Here is a 19,738-nt window from a genome sequence, read left to right on the forward strand (position 1 = left end):
CCGGGGCTCCTGTTTTATGTTAGATATAATTTATTTGATATGTAATGCTTTATTTAAAATTAGATGTTAAGTTATAATTTGTTTTTATATGTTGGGTTATTTTTTGATATTATGTTTGTATTGGCTGTTGTATTCAGGCTTTGAATGTTTGCCTTTTTGTGGCTGGAATCCACCCTGAGTGCTTTCGTAGAGAGAGGGTGGAATACAAATAAAGTTTTAATTTTATTCTTATAATATTATTATTAAACCCCTATTTGAGGGGCCGTAGAACCTAAAATCGGTTGCTTGTCTATCTTCCAATACTTCTGCAAATATTGAATGCGGACCTCAGAGAATTTCTTAATAATCCGGAAGCTTGCAGTTTTTTCATGTTGAAATGAAAGCAAGCTGTGGGTTTGGGGAAGAGGGGCGAATGAGCCTAAGCATTGTATGATGGGTTTTTTTTTCTGCACTTGGGAAAAATTGCAACAGAGACTCAATGACGGAAGAATCATGAGTCAGTCCTTCTGTTGCTGTTTTTTTTTTTTTCCTGCCTGTAGTTACTTTCATCAGGTGCCCCCCTTGAAAAGAAGCTGGATCCAGGAACATTATTGATTTCAGAGAATGGAGCTGACACTAAATACAAAAGCCACGTTTTCCGACTGAATTTTTGACCCTTTTGTTGAGTGCTTCCTTCTTGTTCTGCTCAGTTTCTTCTTCCTTTTAGTTATGATGTGATCTTGTTTGGAATGAAGAATGTTTTACCCCCATTAAGTGATGCCGATCACTAACCTCACAGTTACATAATGTGAATGCCGTTTCTACCAGCAATGGCCAGAGTTGGGAAAAGCTCCTTTTCTCCTGGATATCAATGGCATTCGAATCCACTCTGGATTTTAGTTCAAACTCTAAAGAAATGATCTCTGTAGGAGTAGAGGTAGGGAATGCCGTGGATGTAGTGAACCTGGATTTCCTTTGACACCTTCCTCCATGACCTTCTGGCAAACATGCTAGTCAAATGTGGGCTAGGCAAAACTATGGTTAGGTGGATCCGTCATTGGTTAAGTGAGCAAACCCAGAGGGTGATTCTCCCCAATGCTTCCTCTTCATCCTGGAAAGAAGTGACAAGTGGAGTGTTATAAGCAGGGCTCCGTTTTGGGACCAGTTCTGTTCATCATCTTTATTAATGACTTAGATGAAGGGTTAGAAGTCACGATAATCAATTTTTCAGATGGGACCAAATTGGGAGAGATGGCTCCAGAAGACAGGAGTCAAATTTAAAATGATCTCAACAGATTAGATAGAGAGATGATTGGCCAAAATAAACAAAATGAAGTTCAACAGAGACAAATGCAAGATACTCCACTTAGGCAGAGAAAAGGAAATGCACAGATACAGAATGAGGGACACCTGGCTTGATAGCAGTACATGTGGAAAAGATCTTGGAGTCCTCATGGCCAACATGTTAAACATGAGACAATAATGTCATGCGGTAGCTTAAAAAGCCAATGGGATTTTGGCCTGCATCAATAGGAGTCCAATATCTAGATGCAGGGAAGTCATGCTACCCCTCTATTCTGTCTTTGTCAGACCACTTTACCTGGAATCACACTGTGTCCAGTTCTGGGCAACACAATTTAAGGGAGATGTTGACTCTAAGGTGGAATGTGTTCAGAGAAGGGCGACTCAAAGGATCAAGGGTTTGGAGAACAAGCCCTATGAGGAGCAGCTTAAAGAGCTGGGCATGTTTAGCCTGCAGAAGGGAAGGCTGAGAGGAGACATAATGAGGGCCATGTATCAACATGTGAGGGGAAGTCATATAGAGGAGGGAGCAGGCTTGCTTTCTGCTGCCCACAGAGGCAGCCCTAGGTAATTTTCAACGGTAAGCAAACAGTATTTCCCCCCCTCCCCACCCAATCACTGATATATATTTTCTGTTCATCGTGGGAGTTCTGTGTGCCATATTTGGTTCAATTCCATCATTGGTGGAGTTCAGAATGCTCTTTTATTGTAGGTGAACTATACATCCCAGTAACTACAACTCACATATGTCAAGGTCTATTTTCCCCCAAGAGCGCCTCAAGAGCGCCCCTGAGCAAAATCAACTATACTGCAAATGCTTACTTTGTGTAATGGGTTGAGCCACCCCTGGCTGCCCAGGAGAGTAAAACAATGGCTTCAAACTCCAGAAAGGAGATTCCATCTGAACATGAGGAAGAACTTCCTCACTGTGAGAGCTATTCAGCAGTGGAACTCTCTGCCCTGGAGTATGGTGGAGGCTCCTTCTTTGGAGGCTTTTAAACAGAGGCTAGATGGCCATCTGTCAAGAGTTCTTTGAATGCAATTTTCCTGTTTCTTGGCAGAGGGTTGTATTGGATGGCCAACATGGTCTCTTCCAACTCTAGGATTCTATGACTCTACCCCTCTATACTGCCTTGGTCAGATCACACCTGGAATCACACTGTGTCCAGTTCTGGGCATCACAATTGAAGGGAGATGTAGGCTGGAGACTAAGATGTGGGACAATGGCTTCAAACTACAATGGTTCCACCTGAACATTAGGAAGAACTTTCTAACTTTGAATGCTGTTCAGCAGTGGAACTCTCTGCTCCAGAGTTTGGTGGAGGCTCCTTTGGAGGCTCCTTTGGAGGCTTGTAAGCAGAAGCTGGATGGCCATATGTCAGGGGTGCTTTGAATGTGATTTTCCTGCTTTTTGGTAGAATGGGGTTGGACTGGATGGCCCACGAGGTCTCTTCAGACTCTACGATTCTGTGATTCTACTATAAACCTATCCACCAAACAGCCTTGGCATCTTGGGAGATGTGCCTTAACATTTCAACTAAAACCTGGAAGAGTAAGATGGGACCTACAAACTAGTTTCCAATTCCTGGCCATGGGAAGTCCTTGATGTCCTTTGAGCCAAGGCAGATAATTATCCATCATGGGCTGTCTCTGTCAGACAGACACATGCAAGGCTTTGAAAGTGAGTTACCAAAAACACCTTCCCCTCCCCTTCCCCTTTTCTCTTTCTCTGCAGGACCACAATTCTCTGCAATAGTTATTCCCATTTGCCAATTGCTGTAGCTCACCATGAGAGCGGCAATTCGGGCTCAGTGTGCAGTGAAGCTAATTCATTCCCTCTGGATAAACCTGATTTTCATGGAGGTAAGAGCATCAAAGCAACCGCAGAGAGGCTTGGGAGGGGGAAGGCTTTTCTTTGCCAGGGCCGTTATTGATCTTTCTGCTGGAGAATTCGACAATATTTGGTCCCATAAAAGAAATGGAAAGCTCAGCTTGCTCCCTCAACTACTTCTATATCTTCCATCAACTTTTGCCAAGGTGCATTCCTTCCCAAGAAATTGCTGCTTTTCTCATCCATTTTGTGAAAGGATCAGGTCCCGATTTGCTCTACTTCTTTAAAAAGTGGGAGCATTTGGGCACATTTCGGTGACTTTGGGTTCATCTATACAAGGTATGGGCAAACTTGGGTCCTCCAGGTGTTTTGGACTTCAACTCCTACAATTCCTAACAGCCTCATGCCCTTTCCTTTTTCCCCCTCAGCCACTTAAGCGGAAAGGAGAAGAAAAGGAAGGGGCCAGAGGCTGTGAGGAATTGTGGGAGTTTAAGTCCAAAACACCTGGAGGGCGGGCTGAAGTTTACCCATGCCTGATCCATACTGTAAAATGCATGCACTTTGACACCACTTTAATTGCGATGGCTATATACTGCGGAATCAGGAGAGTTATAGTTGTACCTTTTTTGTCTTTAGCCTTCTCTGCCCAAGACTTACAATACTTCACCAGACTAGACATATTAGGATTCCATAGCGTTTGGGCCAAGGCAGTTAAAGTGATGCCAGTCTGCATTTATTCTAAACTGTTGACGCACCCATTGCATTGCATCAATGACAGAAGTAATGCAGATGTTATTACATGTGCGATGACCACTTGCTAGGAAACTCAGCGGGTTTGCTTTCCATGCTCCCGAAAAAGCAATCTTCTTGTTGCTATGATATATTTGGAAGGCTTTGGGAAATGTTGACAGAAGATTCAGAAGCAAAATCGATTGCGGGAGGCTTGTGGATTGCAGGGGCTGACCTAACAGCAAAAGTCTTAAGAGCGAAGCGGAAAGTAGGCTGCCCTCTGTTTGGGACTTTCAGCCAAAGGCTTTTTGTTCCTTCCCTAGTCGACATTGAAAAGGGGACAAAAAGCATGGCATTTTCCGCCAAGTTCTAGCAATCCCAATGGTGTATGTGAAGTTAATGATCAAAGCAGATTTTAGCTCTACGGTTGCCAATATCCTCCAGTTACTCACCAGGCTGGCTGTGGGATTCCTGGAAGTATGGTAAATCAAGCAAACGGAACTTCCCCAAGTGCCGAGCAATTTCTAGCTTCAGCCAGTCTTAAATATTTGGAGAATAATAATAATAATAATAATAATAAATTATTTATATTCCGCTCTATCTCCCCAAGGGGACTCAGAGCAGATTACAGAATACACATATATGGCAAATATTCAATGCCATTATACAATGAACAACAAAAACAGTACACAGATAGAGGTAAAGATAACATGATGTATAAAGTATATTTGTTAGAATCCTGTTGATGACGTAGACCAGTATACTTAGAAGGTATGTTCAGCAGTGTAGAAAGTAAAGATAACACAAATCTGGTGCAAAGCGTGCCATGAAATACTGCAAGTCATTTGGCCTGTACTCCGCCCACAAGAAATGCAAGTCCATCTAAGAGCATGGTATTGTATAATGTTTATTGGCTGGAGTCCTCTTGGTGACATAGGCTGGTATTCTTAGAAGGTAAACCTAGCAATGTAAGGGGTAAAAGAGAACACAAATCTTGTGCTGTGCATGCCATGAAACAGCTGGCCCATCTGCAACCCACTAGAATGAAATTCCAATCAAGGACAAGGGAAGAATATAATGTTGTATGAAGCATGTTGGCTGGGATCCTTTTGGTGACATAGACTGCTGTACTTAGAAAGTGCACCTAGCAGTGTAACCTTTGGGATGTTGTGGAAGGAAGTGTTCAGTACTTCCTTCCACAACATCTCCAACCCTGAGAGAGTTTCTCAGTGCCAGCATGCAGCTTTATTACAATTCGCCAGGGTGAAGTGTCCCTGCTTACATCCACTAGGTGATAATGGTGGTCCTTTATATTATATCTCATTTGAGTTGATGGTTTTGTTACAGAGCTGCAGTGCCAAGGTTCTGGAAAAGACGCTGGAACAATGGATGCAATACAAGGATGAGTGCTTTAAGAAAATGGCCAATGACCCCTATCCCACAGGTGAGGAACTTTCCTTTCTTGGTCAATAGTTGTTGGTTTTAAAGTTATGACTGAGCACTCCAATTCCCATCAGCGCACTTAAATCAAAAGCTTGGAATATAGGAAAGTTTTGGTCTGAGCTTACTGAGCTATGGAAGTTCTGTGTAGTCAACTTCTTAGAAGCATTGGAATTTGAGTCCTCATTGAACCATGAAACTGGGCAATGGGGGACCAGCTGCAATCTTTTCCAGCATGGGCTATCCATCTCATAAGGGTGTTGTGGGGTAAAGGGGGCAGAAGGAGAGCCATCCATATCATCTTTCACCAGATAATAGATAATAAGTTCTGCAAATAAATAATGAAGACAATGGCCTGTAGTGTGCTCACATCACATCATATTGCTCAGGGTTGGGGAACCTAGAACCTTCTAGATCAGAGGTGAACCATCCATATCGGCTTATGCCCAGGAAAGAGAGTATATAAGTTCTGCAAATAAATAATGAAGACAGTCACTTGTAGTCTGATCACATCATATTGCTCAGGGGTTGGGGAACCTAGGACCTTCTAGATCAGAGGTGAGCCATCCATATAATCTTTTGCCCATAAAAGAAATTGTATAAGAGTTGCAAATAAATAATCAAGATAATTGCCTGTAGTGTGCTCACATCACATCATATTTATCAGGGTCAGGGAACCTAGAACATTCTAGATCACGTTTTAGAGCAATCCATATAATCTTTTGCCCAGGAAAGAAAGGATGTAGGATAAAGGTTTTCCCCTGACCTTTAGTCTAGTCATGTTCAACTCTGTGGGTTGGTTCTCATCTCCATTTCTAAGCCAAAGAGCCAGCATTGTCTGTAGACACCTCCAAGATCATGTGACCAGCATGACTGTATATAAGTGCTGCAAATAAATAATGAAGACAATCACCTGTAGCTTGCTCACATCACATAATACTGTAGATGTTCAGGGTTGGCACTGTAGATGTTGGGTCCTCCAACCCCCAGGAACCCCTATTACCAGATTTTCCAATGGCTAGGAATTCTGGGAGCTGAAGTCCAAAATACCTGGAGAGCCACAAGTTTGACATCACTGTTCTAAATGTTATTGGACTCCAAGTCCCATCTGTTCCTGCAGGACTAGCCAGTAGCGAGGGATGATAGGAATAGTATTTAATGAACATCTGGAGGGCCACAGATTGCCACTCCTGAAGTAGTTAATTAGTGCAAGGTGTCTTGATGAAAATCCAGTGGAGCTGCCAGTTGGGTTTGTCTTCTCGGCCAGTCATTTCCAACCTTGGTTCTCCAAGCATTGCTGGTCTAATAACTCCAGCATGTCTAAACTACCAATCCTGACACTTGCCATACTGACTGGGTCTTATTAGAAGTCAGAGCCTCTGAGAAGCCAATGTTGTGAACTAAAAATCCTGGGCATGCTGCTCCTGTTGGCAAGTTGATTTTTTTTCCAGAGGTAGATAAAGATGACACCTTGGAAAGGAGCCACAAATTCATGCTGAGCTTCTTTCCTGCAAGAGAGCTGCTATGCATTTGTGTGTAGATACTCACAGCTTGACAGGATACAATTAAAGCACCTGGAGCTATTGTTTCCAGAACAGGAATGGAAGAATTTATATTAAAAATAAGAAAGAAGTAGAAGTTTCTTTACAGAGATGCTGCATTGAAGACAGGGAGCTGTATTGGAGGCTGAGAAGCTTGCATTTTGGTTGAAGCAGCGTTTGGGAGGAAGTTGTTATTATGTTTGGACTATAACTCCCAGAATCCCCACTCCACAGATTCAGGATTCTGGAAGGTCTAATAAAAATCAAACTTTTCCAAGTTGTGGGGTGAAATATAGTCCTCGGGCCTCAGAGCTTTACAAAGTTAGAGATCTGATGCTTAGTAGAATTGCCTCCGCTTTCTCCCTCGCAGATGCCCTTCTGTATTTGCACAGGGATTACATTTTATGAAGACACTATAATCTCCTCCAAACTGTATTGGTCTGGGGCTTTTCACTGCTTGGGAAAGTGGAGAGCCTGTGCACACAATATTAAAGCTACTCAAACACATCTCCTAAAGGGCATCCTTGCCTATGGAGAATGTGTACTTATCATGAGTCTCTCTGTAAGGCAGTGTTTCCCAACCTGGGGATCGGGACCCTTAGGGGTCACCAAAACCATCAGAAAACACTGTATTTTCTGTTGGTCACAGTGGTTCTGTGTGGGAAGCTTGGCCCAGTTCTATCATTGGTGGGGTTCAGAATGATTTTTGATTGTAGGTGAACTATAAATCCCAGCAACTACAACTCCCAAACTCCACCAATGTTCACATTTAGGCATATCAAGTATTTGTGCCAAGTTTTGTCCAGATCCATCATTGTTTGAGTCCACAGTGCTCTCTGGATGTAGGTGAACTACAACTCTAAAACTCAAGGTCAATGCCCACCAAACTCTTCTAGAATTTTCTGTTGGTCATGGGAATTCTGAGTGCCAAGTTTGGTCCAATTCCATCACTGGTGGAGTTTGGAATACTCTTTGATTGTAGGTTAACTAGAAATCCCAACAACTACAACTCCCAAATGACAAAATCAACCCTCTCCCCCAACCCCACCAGTATTCAAATTTGGGTGTATTGGGTATTTGTGCCCAATTTGGTCCAGTGAAGGAAAATACATCCTGCATATCAGGTATTTACATTACAATTCATAAAACTAGCAAAATTACAGTTATGAAGTAGCAACGAACATAATTTTATGATTGGGGGTCATCACAACATGAGGAACTGTATTGAGGTTTCGTGGCAGGAAGGTTGAGAAACACTGCTGTAAGGCATAATAATTCAGAACCCGGCTTTCATTCTCTTTATATCATAGCTTACTCAAAAATACAACCCATCTTTTCAGATTGGAATAAAATGGATGGGAAATGGGATGTATTGGTAATCTAGTCCAGCTCTCCATGGAAGAACATAATCTTGGAATGGGACAACCACCTATCTCTGCTTGGATATATCCAGCGGATGAGAGTCCAGCATTTCCCCAGGAAGCTTCCACTGTTTCTCATCTATTTCTGGTTGGAAAGTTTCTTTTAAGCACAATCTCTTTCCTTGCCATTTCTGACCATTGGCTTGTTCCGAGACTAATGGAGAACCAGTCTGTTCCCTTTCTTTTAAGCAGGGAAAGGTTACCTTTCACATTGCCAGTGTTTCAATTCAGAAGGTCCTGCTCAAAAAATGGGTACTCTTTCTCCTAGCCAACTAACCCAGTGTCATTGCTTTTTTCCCCAGGGATCTTTTGCAACCGGACCTTTGACATGTATGCGTGCTGGCCAGATGGAAGCCCAGGTGCCGTCGTCAATGTCTCCTGCCCTTTCTACCTGCCCTGGTATGAGAAAGGTGAGGTGTCAAACATCCATGTGCTTGGTGCCTGCATTTCTGTGACCAGATCATCCTGTTCCTCCATAGAGAAGTCCAACCACTCGGTTAGGACAGGCTGAAGTTTGCATTGGGTGGAAATCAAAATTCCTGGGAACAGTTGCTGTCCTTGGTTCTGAAATGCCAGATCTGCAAGAATTGAGGTCAGGTTGAATTACTTTGCCGATGAATTTCACATCTCAGTAAAACTGAGATTACTCTAATCTAAATCTTCACATCACATGTCTATCTGTCTATGGATGACACATCTGCCTGGCACCCAGTCAAACTGTTATGTCTTTCTTGCTCAATACTGGGAGCAAAGTTTCATGAGGAGGTCTTCACCAACACAGCTACTTGAGAGCTTTTGAGCTAGAAATGCTTGGCACTGAGTTAGGATCATTCATTCTAAACACGTGCACAGTTCCTTCCCTGTCCTTCACAATTCTGGTCCTGAGATCAGTATGCTTATAATCATAGAATCGTAGAGTACGTCTCCCAAGATGCCAAAGCTGTTTGGTGGATAGGTTTACAGTAGAATCACAGAATCGTAGAGTCTGAAGAGACCTCATGGACCATTCAGTCCAACCACATTCTGCCAAGAAGCAGGAAAATCACATTGAAAGCACCCCCGACAGATGGCCATCTCTGTTTAAAAGCTTCCAAAGAAGGAGCCTCCACCACACTCTGGAGCAGAGAGTTCCACTGCTGAACAGCTCTCACAGTGAGGAAGTTCTTCCTCATGTTCAGGTGTAATCTCCTTTCCTGTAGTTTGAAGCCATGCTTCCGTGTCCTACTCTCCAGGGCAGCAGAAAACAAGCTTGCTCTCTCCTTTCTATGATTTCCCCTCACATATTTATATGTGACCATCATCATGTCTCCTCTCAGCCTTCTTTTCTTCAGGCTAAACATGCCCAGCTCTTTCAGCCACTACTTGTAGGGCCTGTTCTTCAGACTCTTGATCCTTTGAGTTGCTCTCCTCTGGACACATTCCAGCTTAGAGTCAATATCTCCCTTCAACTGCGGTGCCCAGAATTGGACACAGCATGGTCTGTCCAAGGCAGAATAAGAGGGATAGCATGATTTCCCTGGATCTAGGCACTAGACTCCTATTTATGCAGGTCAAATTCCATTGGCTTTTTAAGCTGCCGCATGACATTGTTGACTCATGTTCGCTTTCCTGTCCAGGAGGATGCCAAGATCTTTTTCACACGTACTGCTGTCGAGCTAGGCATCCCCATTATGTATCTTGCATTTCATTTTTTTCGGCCTAAGTGGAGTATCTTGTATTTGTTCCCGTTGAACTTCCTTTTGTTAGTTTTGCCCAATAATCTCTCTAATCTGTTGAGACCATTTTGAATTCTGCTCCTGTCTTCTGGAGTATTGGTTCTACCTCCCAATTTGGTGTTTGTTAATCCATTTAAATATCCTGCTCTCCCATTTCATGTCAGACCCAATCCTGTTAGGGGATCTTGGCAGCTGAAGACTGAAAAAGTACTTTTTCCAGTGTGCTTTAAATGTGTTCTTCCTTATGAACTGCTTTTTGTTTTCCAACAATGCTTTGTAGATAGTTCTGTGATTTGTTTCTGTTCTGAGCAGGAAAAGAATAGTCAGTTTGCATTTGGAGGCTCCTCCATCTAGTGGCCAGATGCAATACAGCTCCTATTGGGTTGCTGTGAGTATTCCAGGGTGTGTTTCAGAAGCATTCTCTCCTGACGTTTCACCCACTCTAAAAGGATATTTACTATTATTTATATTATTATTATTATTATTCCTATTTACAATTCTAAGGTAGAGAAGAAGGATGATAACACATGGATTATTGGATTATTTATTATATATTGTGAAGTCTGTTGGAAATGAGGCAAGTGGGGTTTATATATCTGTGGAATAATGTCCAGAGTGGGAAAAAGAGCTCTTGTCTATTTGAGGCAAGTGTGAATAGTACAATTGGCCAGCTTGATTAGCATTGAATGGCCTTGCAACACCTTGCAACACATCCCAACAAAGGATTCCCCCAGGCAGAAATAAGCCAGACTTTGAAGCTGCAAGGTCATTCAATGCTAATCAAGGTGGCCAATTGCAGAGCCATACTGTTGCAATTGGCCACAAGAATTCTTTCTCCCACCCTGGACATTATTCTACAGATGTATATACACTCCTCTTGCCTCATTTCCAACAGACTTCTGAGGATGTCATTAGCCACAGATACAGGTGAAACATCAGGAGAGAATGCTTCTGGAACATGACCATACAGCCTGGAAAATTCACAGCAACCCAGTGATTCTGGCCATGAAAGCCTTTGACAATGCAGAGCTGCTGTTGCTCAAGTCATTTTTGGACTACCACTCCTATCAGCCCCAGTCAGTATGTACATCCTCCCCAAAGCAGCAGCATCCAAACCACAGCTCTTGCTGTCTACTCAGAAGTAACAGCAAGAAGCAAAACAGAACAGTCACAAATCTAATAACAGCATATTAGACATCAGCATCAGATAATAATGAAGCATTCCAGCAAATTAGGCATCACACAATAAAAAAAATCACATTTTGACAGATAAGCATTTAAAAATAAAACTTAAAAATGGAGACTAATAAGAATCTATATAAATAAAATGTAATATTCATTTGTGGGATTAACATAACTGATAAACCACTGGACAAATTGACACCAAATTTAGACACAATACACCTATCAGGCCAACAAGTGACCATCATTTATAAAAAACACTGAAAAACACAACAGAAGAGACTGAAAAAGACAAAAAATAAAAAATATATTACAAGGCATGTGCAAACCCACACATAAATATATATACACACATATACACAAAACACATATATACATACTGAGCCACAGCAACACATGGCAGGGGATTAACATTAGTTCAACATTAAAATTTAAAAGCCAGAGTAACAAGTTATTGGATGGCCATCTGTCAGGAGGGCTTTAAAGCAGAAGGGTGTTGGACTGGATGATGGTGATAATAATGTTGTTGTTGATAATAATTATAGTGTGTTACCTGCCCCTCTTCATAGCCTTTGGGGGTGGCACCTAATGACACATTGCTTTGATGGTGCCTTCTCTTATGGTAGCGTGGGATTGGGTTAGATGGCCTTTGGGGGTCCCTTCCAACTCTAGTGAAATGTAGATTGCCTGGAGGTCTGGTGGAGTCTCCCTTTTCGGAGGTCTGAAAAATAATCAAAATAATAATGGAAAATAATAATAATTTTAAAAATAATCACAAAAAGTAATGGAAAAAACTTAATAGTAATAATAATAATAATAATAATAATAATAATAATAATAATTCAACAAAATAATCCAAAAAATTAATGGAAAAATCAAAATAATAATAATAAATATTCACCAAAATAATGGAAAAAATCAAAATTAGGCCATTACTTCCCATCGCCATTCTGAGAAGGGCTGCAGATGAAAATGGAGACATTTAGAGCTCTATCAGTTACAGGTATTTTAATGTGTTGTCACAAAACCGAGAGGCATTTTTGTGGGATTTGTGTTGTTTGTTTGTTTTGGGAGCACTGTGGACTTTGGAGTTACGAAAGTGGGGTCCTGGACCAATGTCTGGTCCACTTGTTTTAGTGTATGTCGGTGCACCTCCTGCCAATGTCACGCCTCATGTCCAAACACCAAGCCTCTTAACTTCTTGTGTTTTCAGTTCAACATGGGCTGGCGAGCCGGAAGTGTGGCCTCGATGGGCACTGGGTGCTGGTGAATGGGACGGATCTCTGGAGGGACCTTTCCCAGTGCAAGCAGGAGGTGGAAGCAGCTTTTGAAGAGGTGGGAAGGGAACCAGATGGGGATTTGTGGTCTGTGGGTGAAACTAGCCTTGCCATCTGTTTGAAAATAAACCAGCGTGCCTACTTGGTTTGCCTGGATAGTCTCACCCTCGCTAGGCTGGGGCTAAACCCTGACAATATCATAGGAAGAGGATCCTAGTCATCCAATATGGATGCCTTAAATATTGAAGTGTGCGCCCTTAGAATGTCTGTATAAAGAGGAGTTTGATCCCTGTTGATGGAAGGACATGAAGGACAAAGGCTACTATTGTATTAAAGATTCTGTATTATATAAATGGGGCTGCGGTGGAGCAGTGGGATAAACTGCTAAGCTGTAGAACTTGCTGACCGGAAGGTTGGCAGTTCAAATCCACAGGATGAGGTGAGCTCCTGTTGTTAGCTCCAGCTTCTGCCAACCTAACCGTTTGAAAATATGCAAATGTGAGTAGATCAATAAGTACCGCTCTGGTGGAAAGGTAATGGTGTTCCATGCAGTCATGCTGGCCACATGACCTTGGAGGTGTCTACAGACAATGCTGGCTCTTTGACTTAGAAACGGAGATGAGCACCACCACCCAGGGTCGAACTCGACTAGACTTAATGTCAAGGGGAAAGCTTTATCTTTATGATATAAATGGTCAACGGATCCCCATAAGTAGGATAATAGAAAAAGTGGGAAATAAAAACTAGATAAAAGTATTAATAAACTTAAACAGGGGAAATATGGGGAATGTACAGGCAAAGAAAGTAAGCTGGAGAGTATACTCACTAAAGGAGAGAAATCGGGGAAATCAAAGATGATGATTGATAATCAAAGATGATGAGTATATCGTAAGAACACTACAAAATAAATGGCAGAAAGAAAGCCCCCTGACAAAACAAACAAGGGAGGAACCCATGAAGGGAGTTAGCAGTGGATTAAACCACTAAGCTGCAGAACTTGCTGACTGGAAAGTCGGCGGTTTAAATCTGTGGGACGGGGTAAACTCCCATTGTTAGCCCCAGCTTCTGCCAACCTAGCAGTTTGAAAACATGCAAATGTTGAAGATCAATAGGTACCGCTTCAGTGGGAAGATAACGGCTCTCCATGCAGTCATGCTGGCCACATGACCTAGGAAGCATCTATGAACAATGCTGGCTCTTCGGCTTAGAAATGATGAGCACTACCTCCCAGAGTCGGACTTGGCTAGACTTAATGTAGAGGGGAAACCTTTACCTTTATAAAGAGTTAGAAAGAAAGTTTATTTGGAAATTGTACAGGATACCAGCCCAATGTATCATATTTGGGAACTGGAATAAGCTCAACATGCTGGCCTCGTGGAACAAATAAAGGATGGTACATCCACATGTGGTGAGAATGCCCAAAGATGATCATTTTCTGGGAAAAATAATAAAGAAAATGGAGAAACAATTTAAAATATCAGTTTAGGTAAATATGGTCATTACGTTAATGGGAATACTAGGGAATAATAAGATTAAGGTAAAAAAAAACCCCAAGATTTATTCAGAGCAGTGATTTTAGCAGGAAAGGCGGTAATAGCCTGGGGATTGAGAGATGAAGGAAATGGAATATGGAAAATTGGAACAATTACCTGTTTGATGAAGACCAATTGGACATTATGACATGTATAGTTCGAGGGGACAAAACAGAAAAAATTAAAGAGAAATGGGGGACTTACATGGAATGGATAGAAAGGGGTGAAACCAATATACATAGAGTAAGAAAATTGTATTCATGGTTAAAGATAAAGATATAGAGAAAAATGTGGTAAGGGTATGGGGAGGGTGGTGGTGCTGGGGAAATGGAAAATGTGAAACGAATAACTTTGTAAAAGAGATGAATAGATAATCTAGAAATACTGGGTTGTTGTTATTCGGGCTATATGCCCTCACAACCTCTGAGAATGCTTGCCATAGATGCAGGTGAAACGTCAGGAGAGAATGCTTCTAGAACATGGCCATATAGCCCGAAAAACTTTCAACAACCCAGTGATTCCAGCCATGAAAGCCTTCAACAATACAATCTAGAAATACTCCATTACTTACAAAGCGTATATGCAACACCTATTCACAGTTTGTTCTATTATGTACATAATAATTTTTTTAAGGAAGAGCACCCTAGTGATATCATTAAGTATGAGAGCATTGTGCACCAACTGCAGATACTCAGAACATGCCCGTAAAAAAAACATTTTAGAAATGCAACTAGGACAGGCATGGGCAAACTTTGGCCCTCCAGGTGTTTTGGACTTCCACCATTCCTAATAACCTCAGGTCCCTTCCTTTCTCCCCTCAGCCACTTAAGCTGTTAGGAATGGTGGGAGTTGAAGTCCAAAACACCTGAAGGACCAAAGTTTGCCCATACCCGAACTAGGGGAAACCTATAGTTTAACTCTGAATCAAATGGGAAACATTCCTTTCCTTGAGTAGAACAGTGAAAGACAAACACTTAAGCCTACCTTAGGAAGACCTAAAAGAAACACCATCCCTTCTACTTTCTCCACCATGGTGAGCATCTGGCCTTTTTGAATACCCGGTTGGCGAAAAGGTTGCATGGATTGTCTCCCTAAGATAATGCTAGCACTTTCCTTGTCGCAGAATATCACTGGACCTATCCATGACTCATATCAAAACCCAGTTTGACCTTAAATTCTGCCCTTGACTTTGATGCGATGCCAACTTATACATGAGAATGTATGGCAAGCTGCTCTGAGAACAGCTTTGGCCGAGGAGGTGGGATACAAATATTAGCCACAATAACCCTGCCTACCTGGTGTAGAGAGGTGACGGCTTTTCTCCCTTTGTGTAGGAGGGCATCCACCGGCTGATGGTTGGCTTCAAAGTCATCTACACCGTGGGCTACACCTTGTCCCTGCTTGCGCTGCTCTTGGCTCTCCTCATCCTCACTGTCTTCAGGTATGAGAGCTCAGTTTTGTTCTGGCTGCATCTAACTGTGTAGCTGCGAAGAGTTTGTTCTGTAAGAGTGCAGAACGTGTTTGCTTTATGGGATTTATGGATGAAACGGACTATCTAGATCAGTGGTTCTCAACCTGTGGGTCCCCAGATGTTTTGGCCTTCAACTCCCAGAAATCCCAATAGCTGGTAAACTGTCTGGGATTTCTGGGAGTTGTACGCCAAAACACCTGGGGACCCACAGGTTGAGAACCACTGACCTAGATTCATTTCAATCTGGTTTCAGGCCTGTCTATAGAACAGAGACAGCTTTGGTCACCTTGGTGGATGATCTCAGCGGAGAGCTCAACAGGGGGAGTGTGTCCCTGTTGGTTCTCCTGGACATCTCAGCGGCTTCCAATACCATTGACCATGGTATCCTTCTGGGCCATCTCGCCGGGATGGGACTGGGAGGCCCTATATTAGGGTGGCTCTGTTCCTTCCTGGAGGGCCATACCCAGAAGATGGTGTGGCGGACTCCTGTTCGAACCTCTGACCATTGTCCTGTGGGGTTCCTCAGGGGTCCGTCCCCCATTCTGTTCAACATATACATGAAACCGCTGGGAGAGGTCATCCAGAGTTTTGGAGTACAGCGTCATGGATATACAGATGACACCCTACTCTACTACTCCTTTCCACCTAAAGCCAAGGAAGCTGTCCTGACCCTAAACCAGTGCCTGCCAACAGTGATGACCTGGATGAAGGCAAACAAATTGAAACTTAATCCAGACAAGACAGAGGTGCTCCCGGTCAGTTGGAAGGCAGATCAGGGAATAGGGACCCAACCTATGCTGGATGTGGTCCACTTCCCTTGAAGACACAGGTTTACAGTTTGAGGGCTCAGTGCCAAACCTGGAGGCCCAAGTATCTGCAGTGGCCAGGAGGGCATTCTTTGCACCATTAAAACTTGTGTTCTAACTACGACTGTTCCTTGAGAAGCCAGATCTGGCCATGGAGGTCCATGCCTTAGTTACATCGCTCCTGGATGACTGTCGCGCGCTCTCCATGGGGCTTCCTCTGAAGAGTGCTCGAAAACATCATGTGGTCCTCACTGGAGCTGGTTGTAGGGAGTGAGGAACCCCCCCCCCCCCCCCGGTTGCAGCAGCTCCACCGACTGCCAGTCTATTACCAGGTACAATTCAAAGTGCTGGTTATGACCTTTAAAGCCCTTAACGGTTCAGGATCAGGCTATTTGGCTGACATCGTGTCCGTGTATGAACCTGCCATTCGGGCTTTGAGATCCCCTTCAGGAGAGGCCCTTCCTTCTCTCTGTCCCTCCTCCATCTCAAGCTCAGTTGGTGGGAACGAGAGAGACAGACAGACAGACAGACAGACAGACAGACAGACAGACAGAGAGATCCTTCTTGATGGCAAATGCTCATCGATTCTGGAACTCCCTTCATCTTCTTCGCAGGAAAGTCAGAATGGCCCCCTTCCCTGCTGTCCTTGCGGCTGGTGTCAAGCTAAAACCTTCTTATACAGACAAGTGTTTAAAGATGAAGGTGTTTAAGATCTAGTCAGGGGAATGCTGTGGTTTTTAACTGTTTTGATGGATTTTAACTGAATATTTAAATGTTACTTGTGTTTAATTCTATTTTAATGTTTGCTTTTTTGTATATTTTAAATAACATACTAATGCTTTCATGTCAAAGTGTTTTGAGTGCCCTTTGGGGAAATAAAGTGGGGTATAAATAAATATAAAGTTAATAGTAATAGTAGTAGTGGTATTATTATTATTATTATTATTATTAATAATAATAATAATACAACAGCCAGCAGAGTGACATTGTTTGCTGTGTACTTTTTGTGTTTCAAATAACAACAACAACAACAACTCCTCTTGCCATCTTGACTGCAAGAATGGTCTGCATTCTGCCTTAATAGCATTGACAGCAAAGCATGATGTCTTTTTGCTTCCCCAGGAGGCTTCGCTGCACCCGGAACTACATCCACGCAAATCTTTTTGCTTCCTTTGGGCTCCGGGCCCTTTCCGTGATTGTGAAGGATGCGCTGCTGAAGAAGTTGTGGGAGAGGGAGGTTTTCCAGGTGTCTGAATGGGAGACCTTCTTGAGCCACGAGGCAAGTATGGCGCATATAGGCTGTTCCAAAGAAATGGAGAAATACACTCTTAGGAGTAGATTTTATTAATTTTATTTATTTACCATACTTGTATCCTGCCTTTCTTAACCTCAAAGAAAGGGCAGCCTTACAAAGGCAACAATTCAATGCCTGATGCACACATACATCAATGAATAAACAAAACATTTAAACCAATCAATTAAAACCTACTTCATCTCACTAGAGAAGGAATCCACTTTAAAGCCAGTTTCTGCCTCCTGCAAAATTCTGGGGTTTGTAGTTTCATGAGGTTGTTAAAGGCTCCTCTCTAAACGACAAACTCCAGAATTCAGCAGGAGGCAGCAACCGGATTTAAAGTGGATTCATTCTCTAGTGTGATGAAGTAAAAACACATAATCCAGATCATATTCCAGGGCCAGTCCGGGTTGTCGGTAAATTATTTCATAGTCTCTTATTACACTGCTCCCATTATTGACCAAAAGCCTGATCCCAAGGCCATATTTTTAGGTTTTTTTGAAGGCCAGGAGGGAGGGGTGATCTAATTTCACTGGATAGGGAGTTCCATAGATGAGGGACCACCACTGAGAAGATTCCTTTCATAGAATCAAAGAATAGAGTCGGAGGAGAGCACATGGGCCATCCAGTCCAACCTCCTTTTTTCATAAAGGAAAAGCACAATCAGCCTCCCCATCCCCCTGGGCAGATGGATATCCAGCCTCTGTTTAAAAGCTTCCAAGCAAGGAGCTTCCACCACACTCTGAGGCAGTGAGTTCCACTGTTGAACATCTCGTAGAGTCAGGAAGTTCAGGTGGAGTTTCCTTTCCTGTAATTTGAACCCATGGCTCCGAGTCCTAGTTTCTAGGGCGGCAGAAAACAAGCCTGCTCCCTCTTCTTTATGACACCCTTTCACATATTGATACATGGCTTTCACATATCCTCTCAACCTTCTCTTCTGGAGCTAGACAAACCCAGTTCTTTAAGACGCTCCTCAGAGGGATTATTCATGGTCTCCAGACCTATGATCCTTTTAGTCACCCTCCTTTGGACACTTTCCAGCTTAGAGTCAATATCTCTTTTAAACTGCTTTGCCTAGAATTGGATGCAATGTTATTCCAGGTGAAGAGGTCTGACCAAAGCAGAAGAGACAGGTACCATGACTTCCTTTGATCTGGACATGAGACTCCTTTAAATGCAGCCCAAAATCCCATTGGCAGGGAACAGCTAATAGTTTAATAAAATGGTACCTGTTATATAAAATGGCAAAATCAGGGTTGGCTTTTTGGAATTTTCTTTGGGGAATATTTTCCAGCCGTGATGGTGGGATCCTTTGAAATGGAGATTCAACTGTCCTGATGATTTCTGCCTCTCTTCATGTCTTAGGCAGGTTAGGTGACTGGCCTTCAGTACTCAGCCCATCAAGAGCGATTCCTCTCATCTCCTTCTTTGTTTGGTTCTTTCTTTGCAGGCTGCGATTGGTTGCCGCGTGGCCCAAGTGATGATGCAATACTGTATTTTGGCCAACCACTACTGGTTCCTGGTAGAGGCCGTCTACCTGTACAAGCTTCTGATTGGAGCTGTGTTTTCGGAAAATAACTACTACACCCTTTACCTCTACCTGGGTTGGGGTGAGTTGGAAATGGTTGCTTGTCCAAAATGAGATAAAAACTGTGGAACACACTTTCCTCTCTAACCCACCCCTCTACTTATATGTCTTCAAGTCAATTTAATGGGGACCCGTGGATTTCATAGGATTTTCTTAGGCAAGGCATTCTCAGTTAGTGTTTTGCCTGCTTCTTCCTATGCAATGTAACATACAGCACCAAGTAAGATTCACTGGCAGTCACCAGGAACCCCCGGTGAAGCAATGGGTTAAACTCTTGCACCGGCACGACGGATGACCGACAGGTCACAGATTCGAATCTGGGGAGATTGAGTTGAGCTCCTTTTGTCAGCTCCAGCTCCCCATGCGGGGACATGAGAGAAGCATCCACAAGGATGGTAAAACGTCAAAACATCCAGGCATCCCCTTGGTAACGTCCTTGCAGATGGCCAATTCTCTCACACCAGAAGCAACTTGCAGTTTCTCAAGTAGCTCCTGACACCCACACACGCAAACAAACTGGCAGTCACCCATCCAAATAACCAGGGCTGACCCTGCCTACAGTAATACTAGGGAGCCCCCCCCCCCCCCCCCCCGTAGAGGTTTGTTGTTCCACAGCAAAAAGTCAACTGG

The 19,738-nt window shown here is 43.0% G+C and overlaps 1 protein-coding gene across 2 annotated transcripts in view; it reads left to right on the forward strand.

The window, feature by feature from the left end:
- LOC132781788 (glucagon receptor-like) overlaps window positions 1-19,738 on the forward strand; it is a 36,291-nt gene that overhangs the window by 8,842 nt on the left and 7,711 nt on the right. For both annotated transcript variants that reach the window (XM_060786249.2, XM_067461150.1), the window contains exons 2-8: window positions 3,017-3,144; window positions 5,189-5,285; window positions 8,546-8,653; window positions 12,354-12,475; window positions 15,284-15,390; window positions 17,349-17,505; window positions 18,971-19,130. In XM_060786249.2, the coding sequence (XP_060642232.2) occupies window positions 3,070-3,144; window positions 5,189-5,285; window positions 8,546-8,653; window positions 12,354-12,475; window positions 15,284-15,390; window positions 17,349-17,505; window positions 18,971-19,130 (826 nt within the window). In that variant the 5' untranslated portion in view covers window positions 3,017-3,069. The remainder of the gene's footprint in view (window positions 1-3,016; window positions 3,145-5,188; window positions 5,286-8,545; window positions 8,654-12,353; window positions 12,476-15,283; window positions 15,391-17,348; window positions 17,506-18,970; window positions 19,131-19,738) is intronic.

The sequence above is a fragment of the Anolis sagrei genome, chromosome X (assembly GCF_037176765.1).
Source record: "Anolis sagrei isolate rAnoSag1 chromosome X, rAnoSag1.mat, whole genome shotgun sequence".
Classification (NCBI taxonomy): Eukaryota; Metazoa; Chordata; class Lepidosauria; order Squamata; family Dactyloidae; genus Anolis; species Anolis sagrei.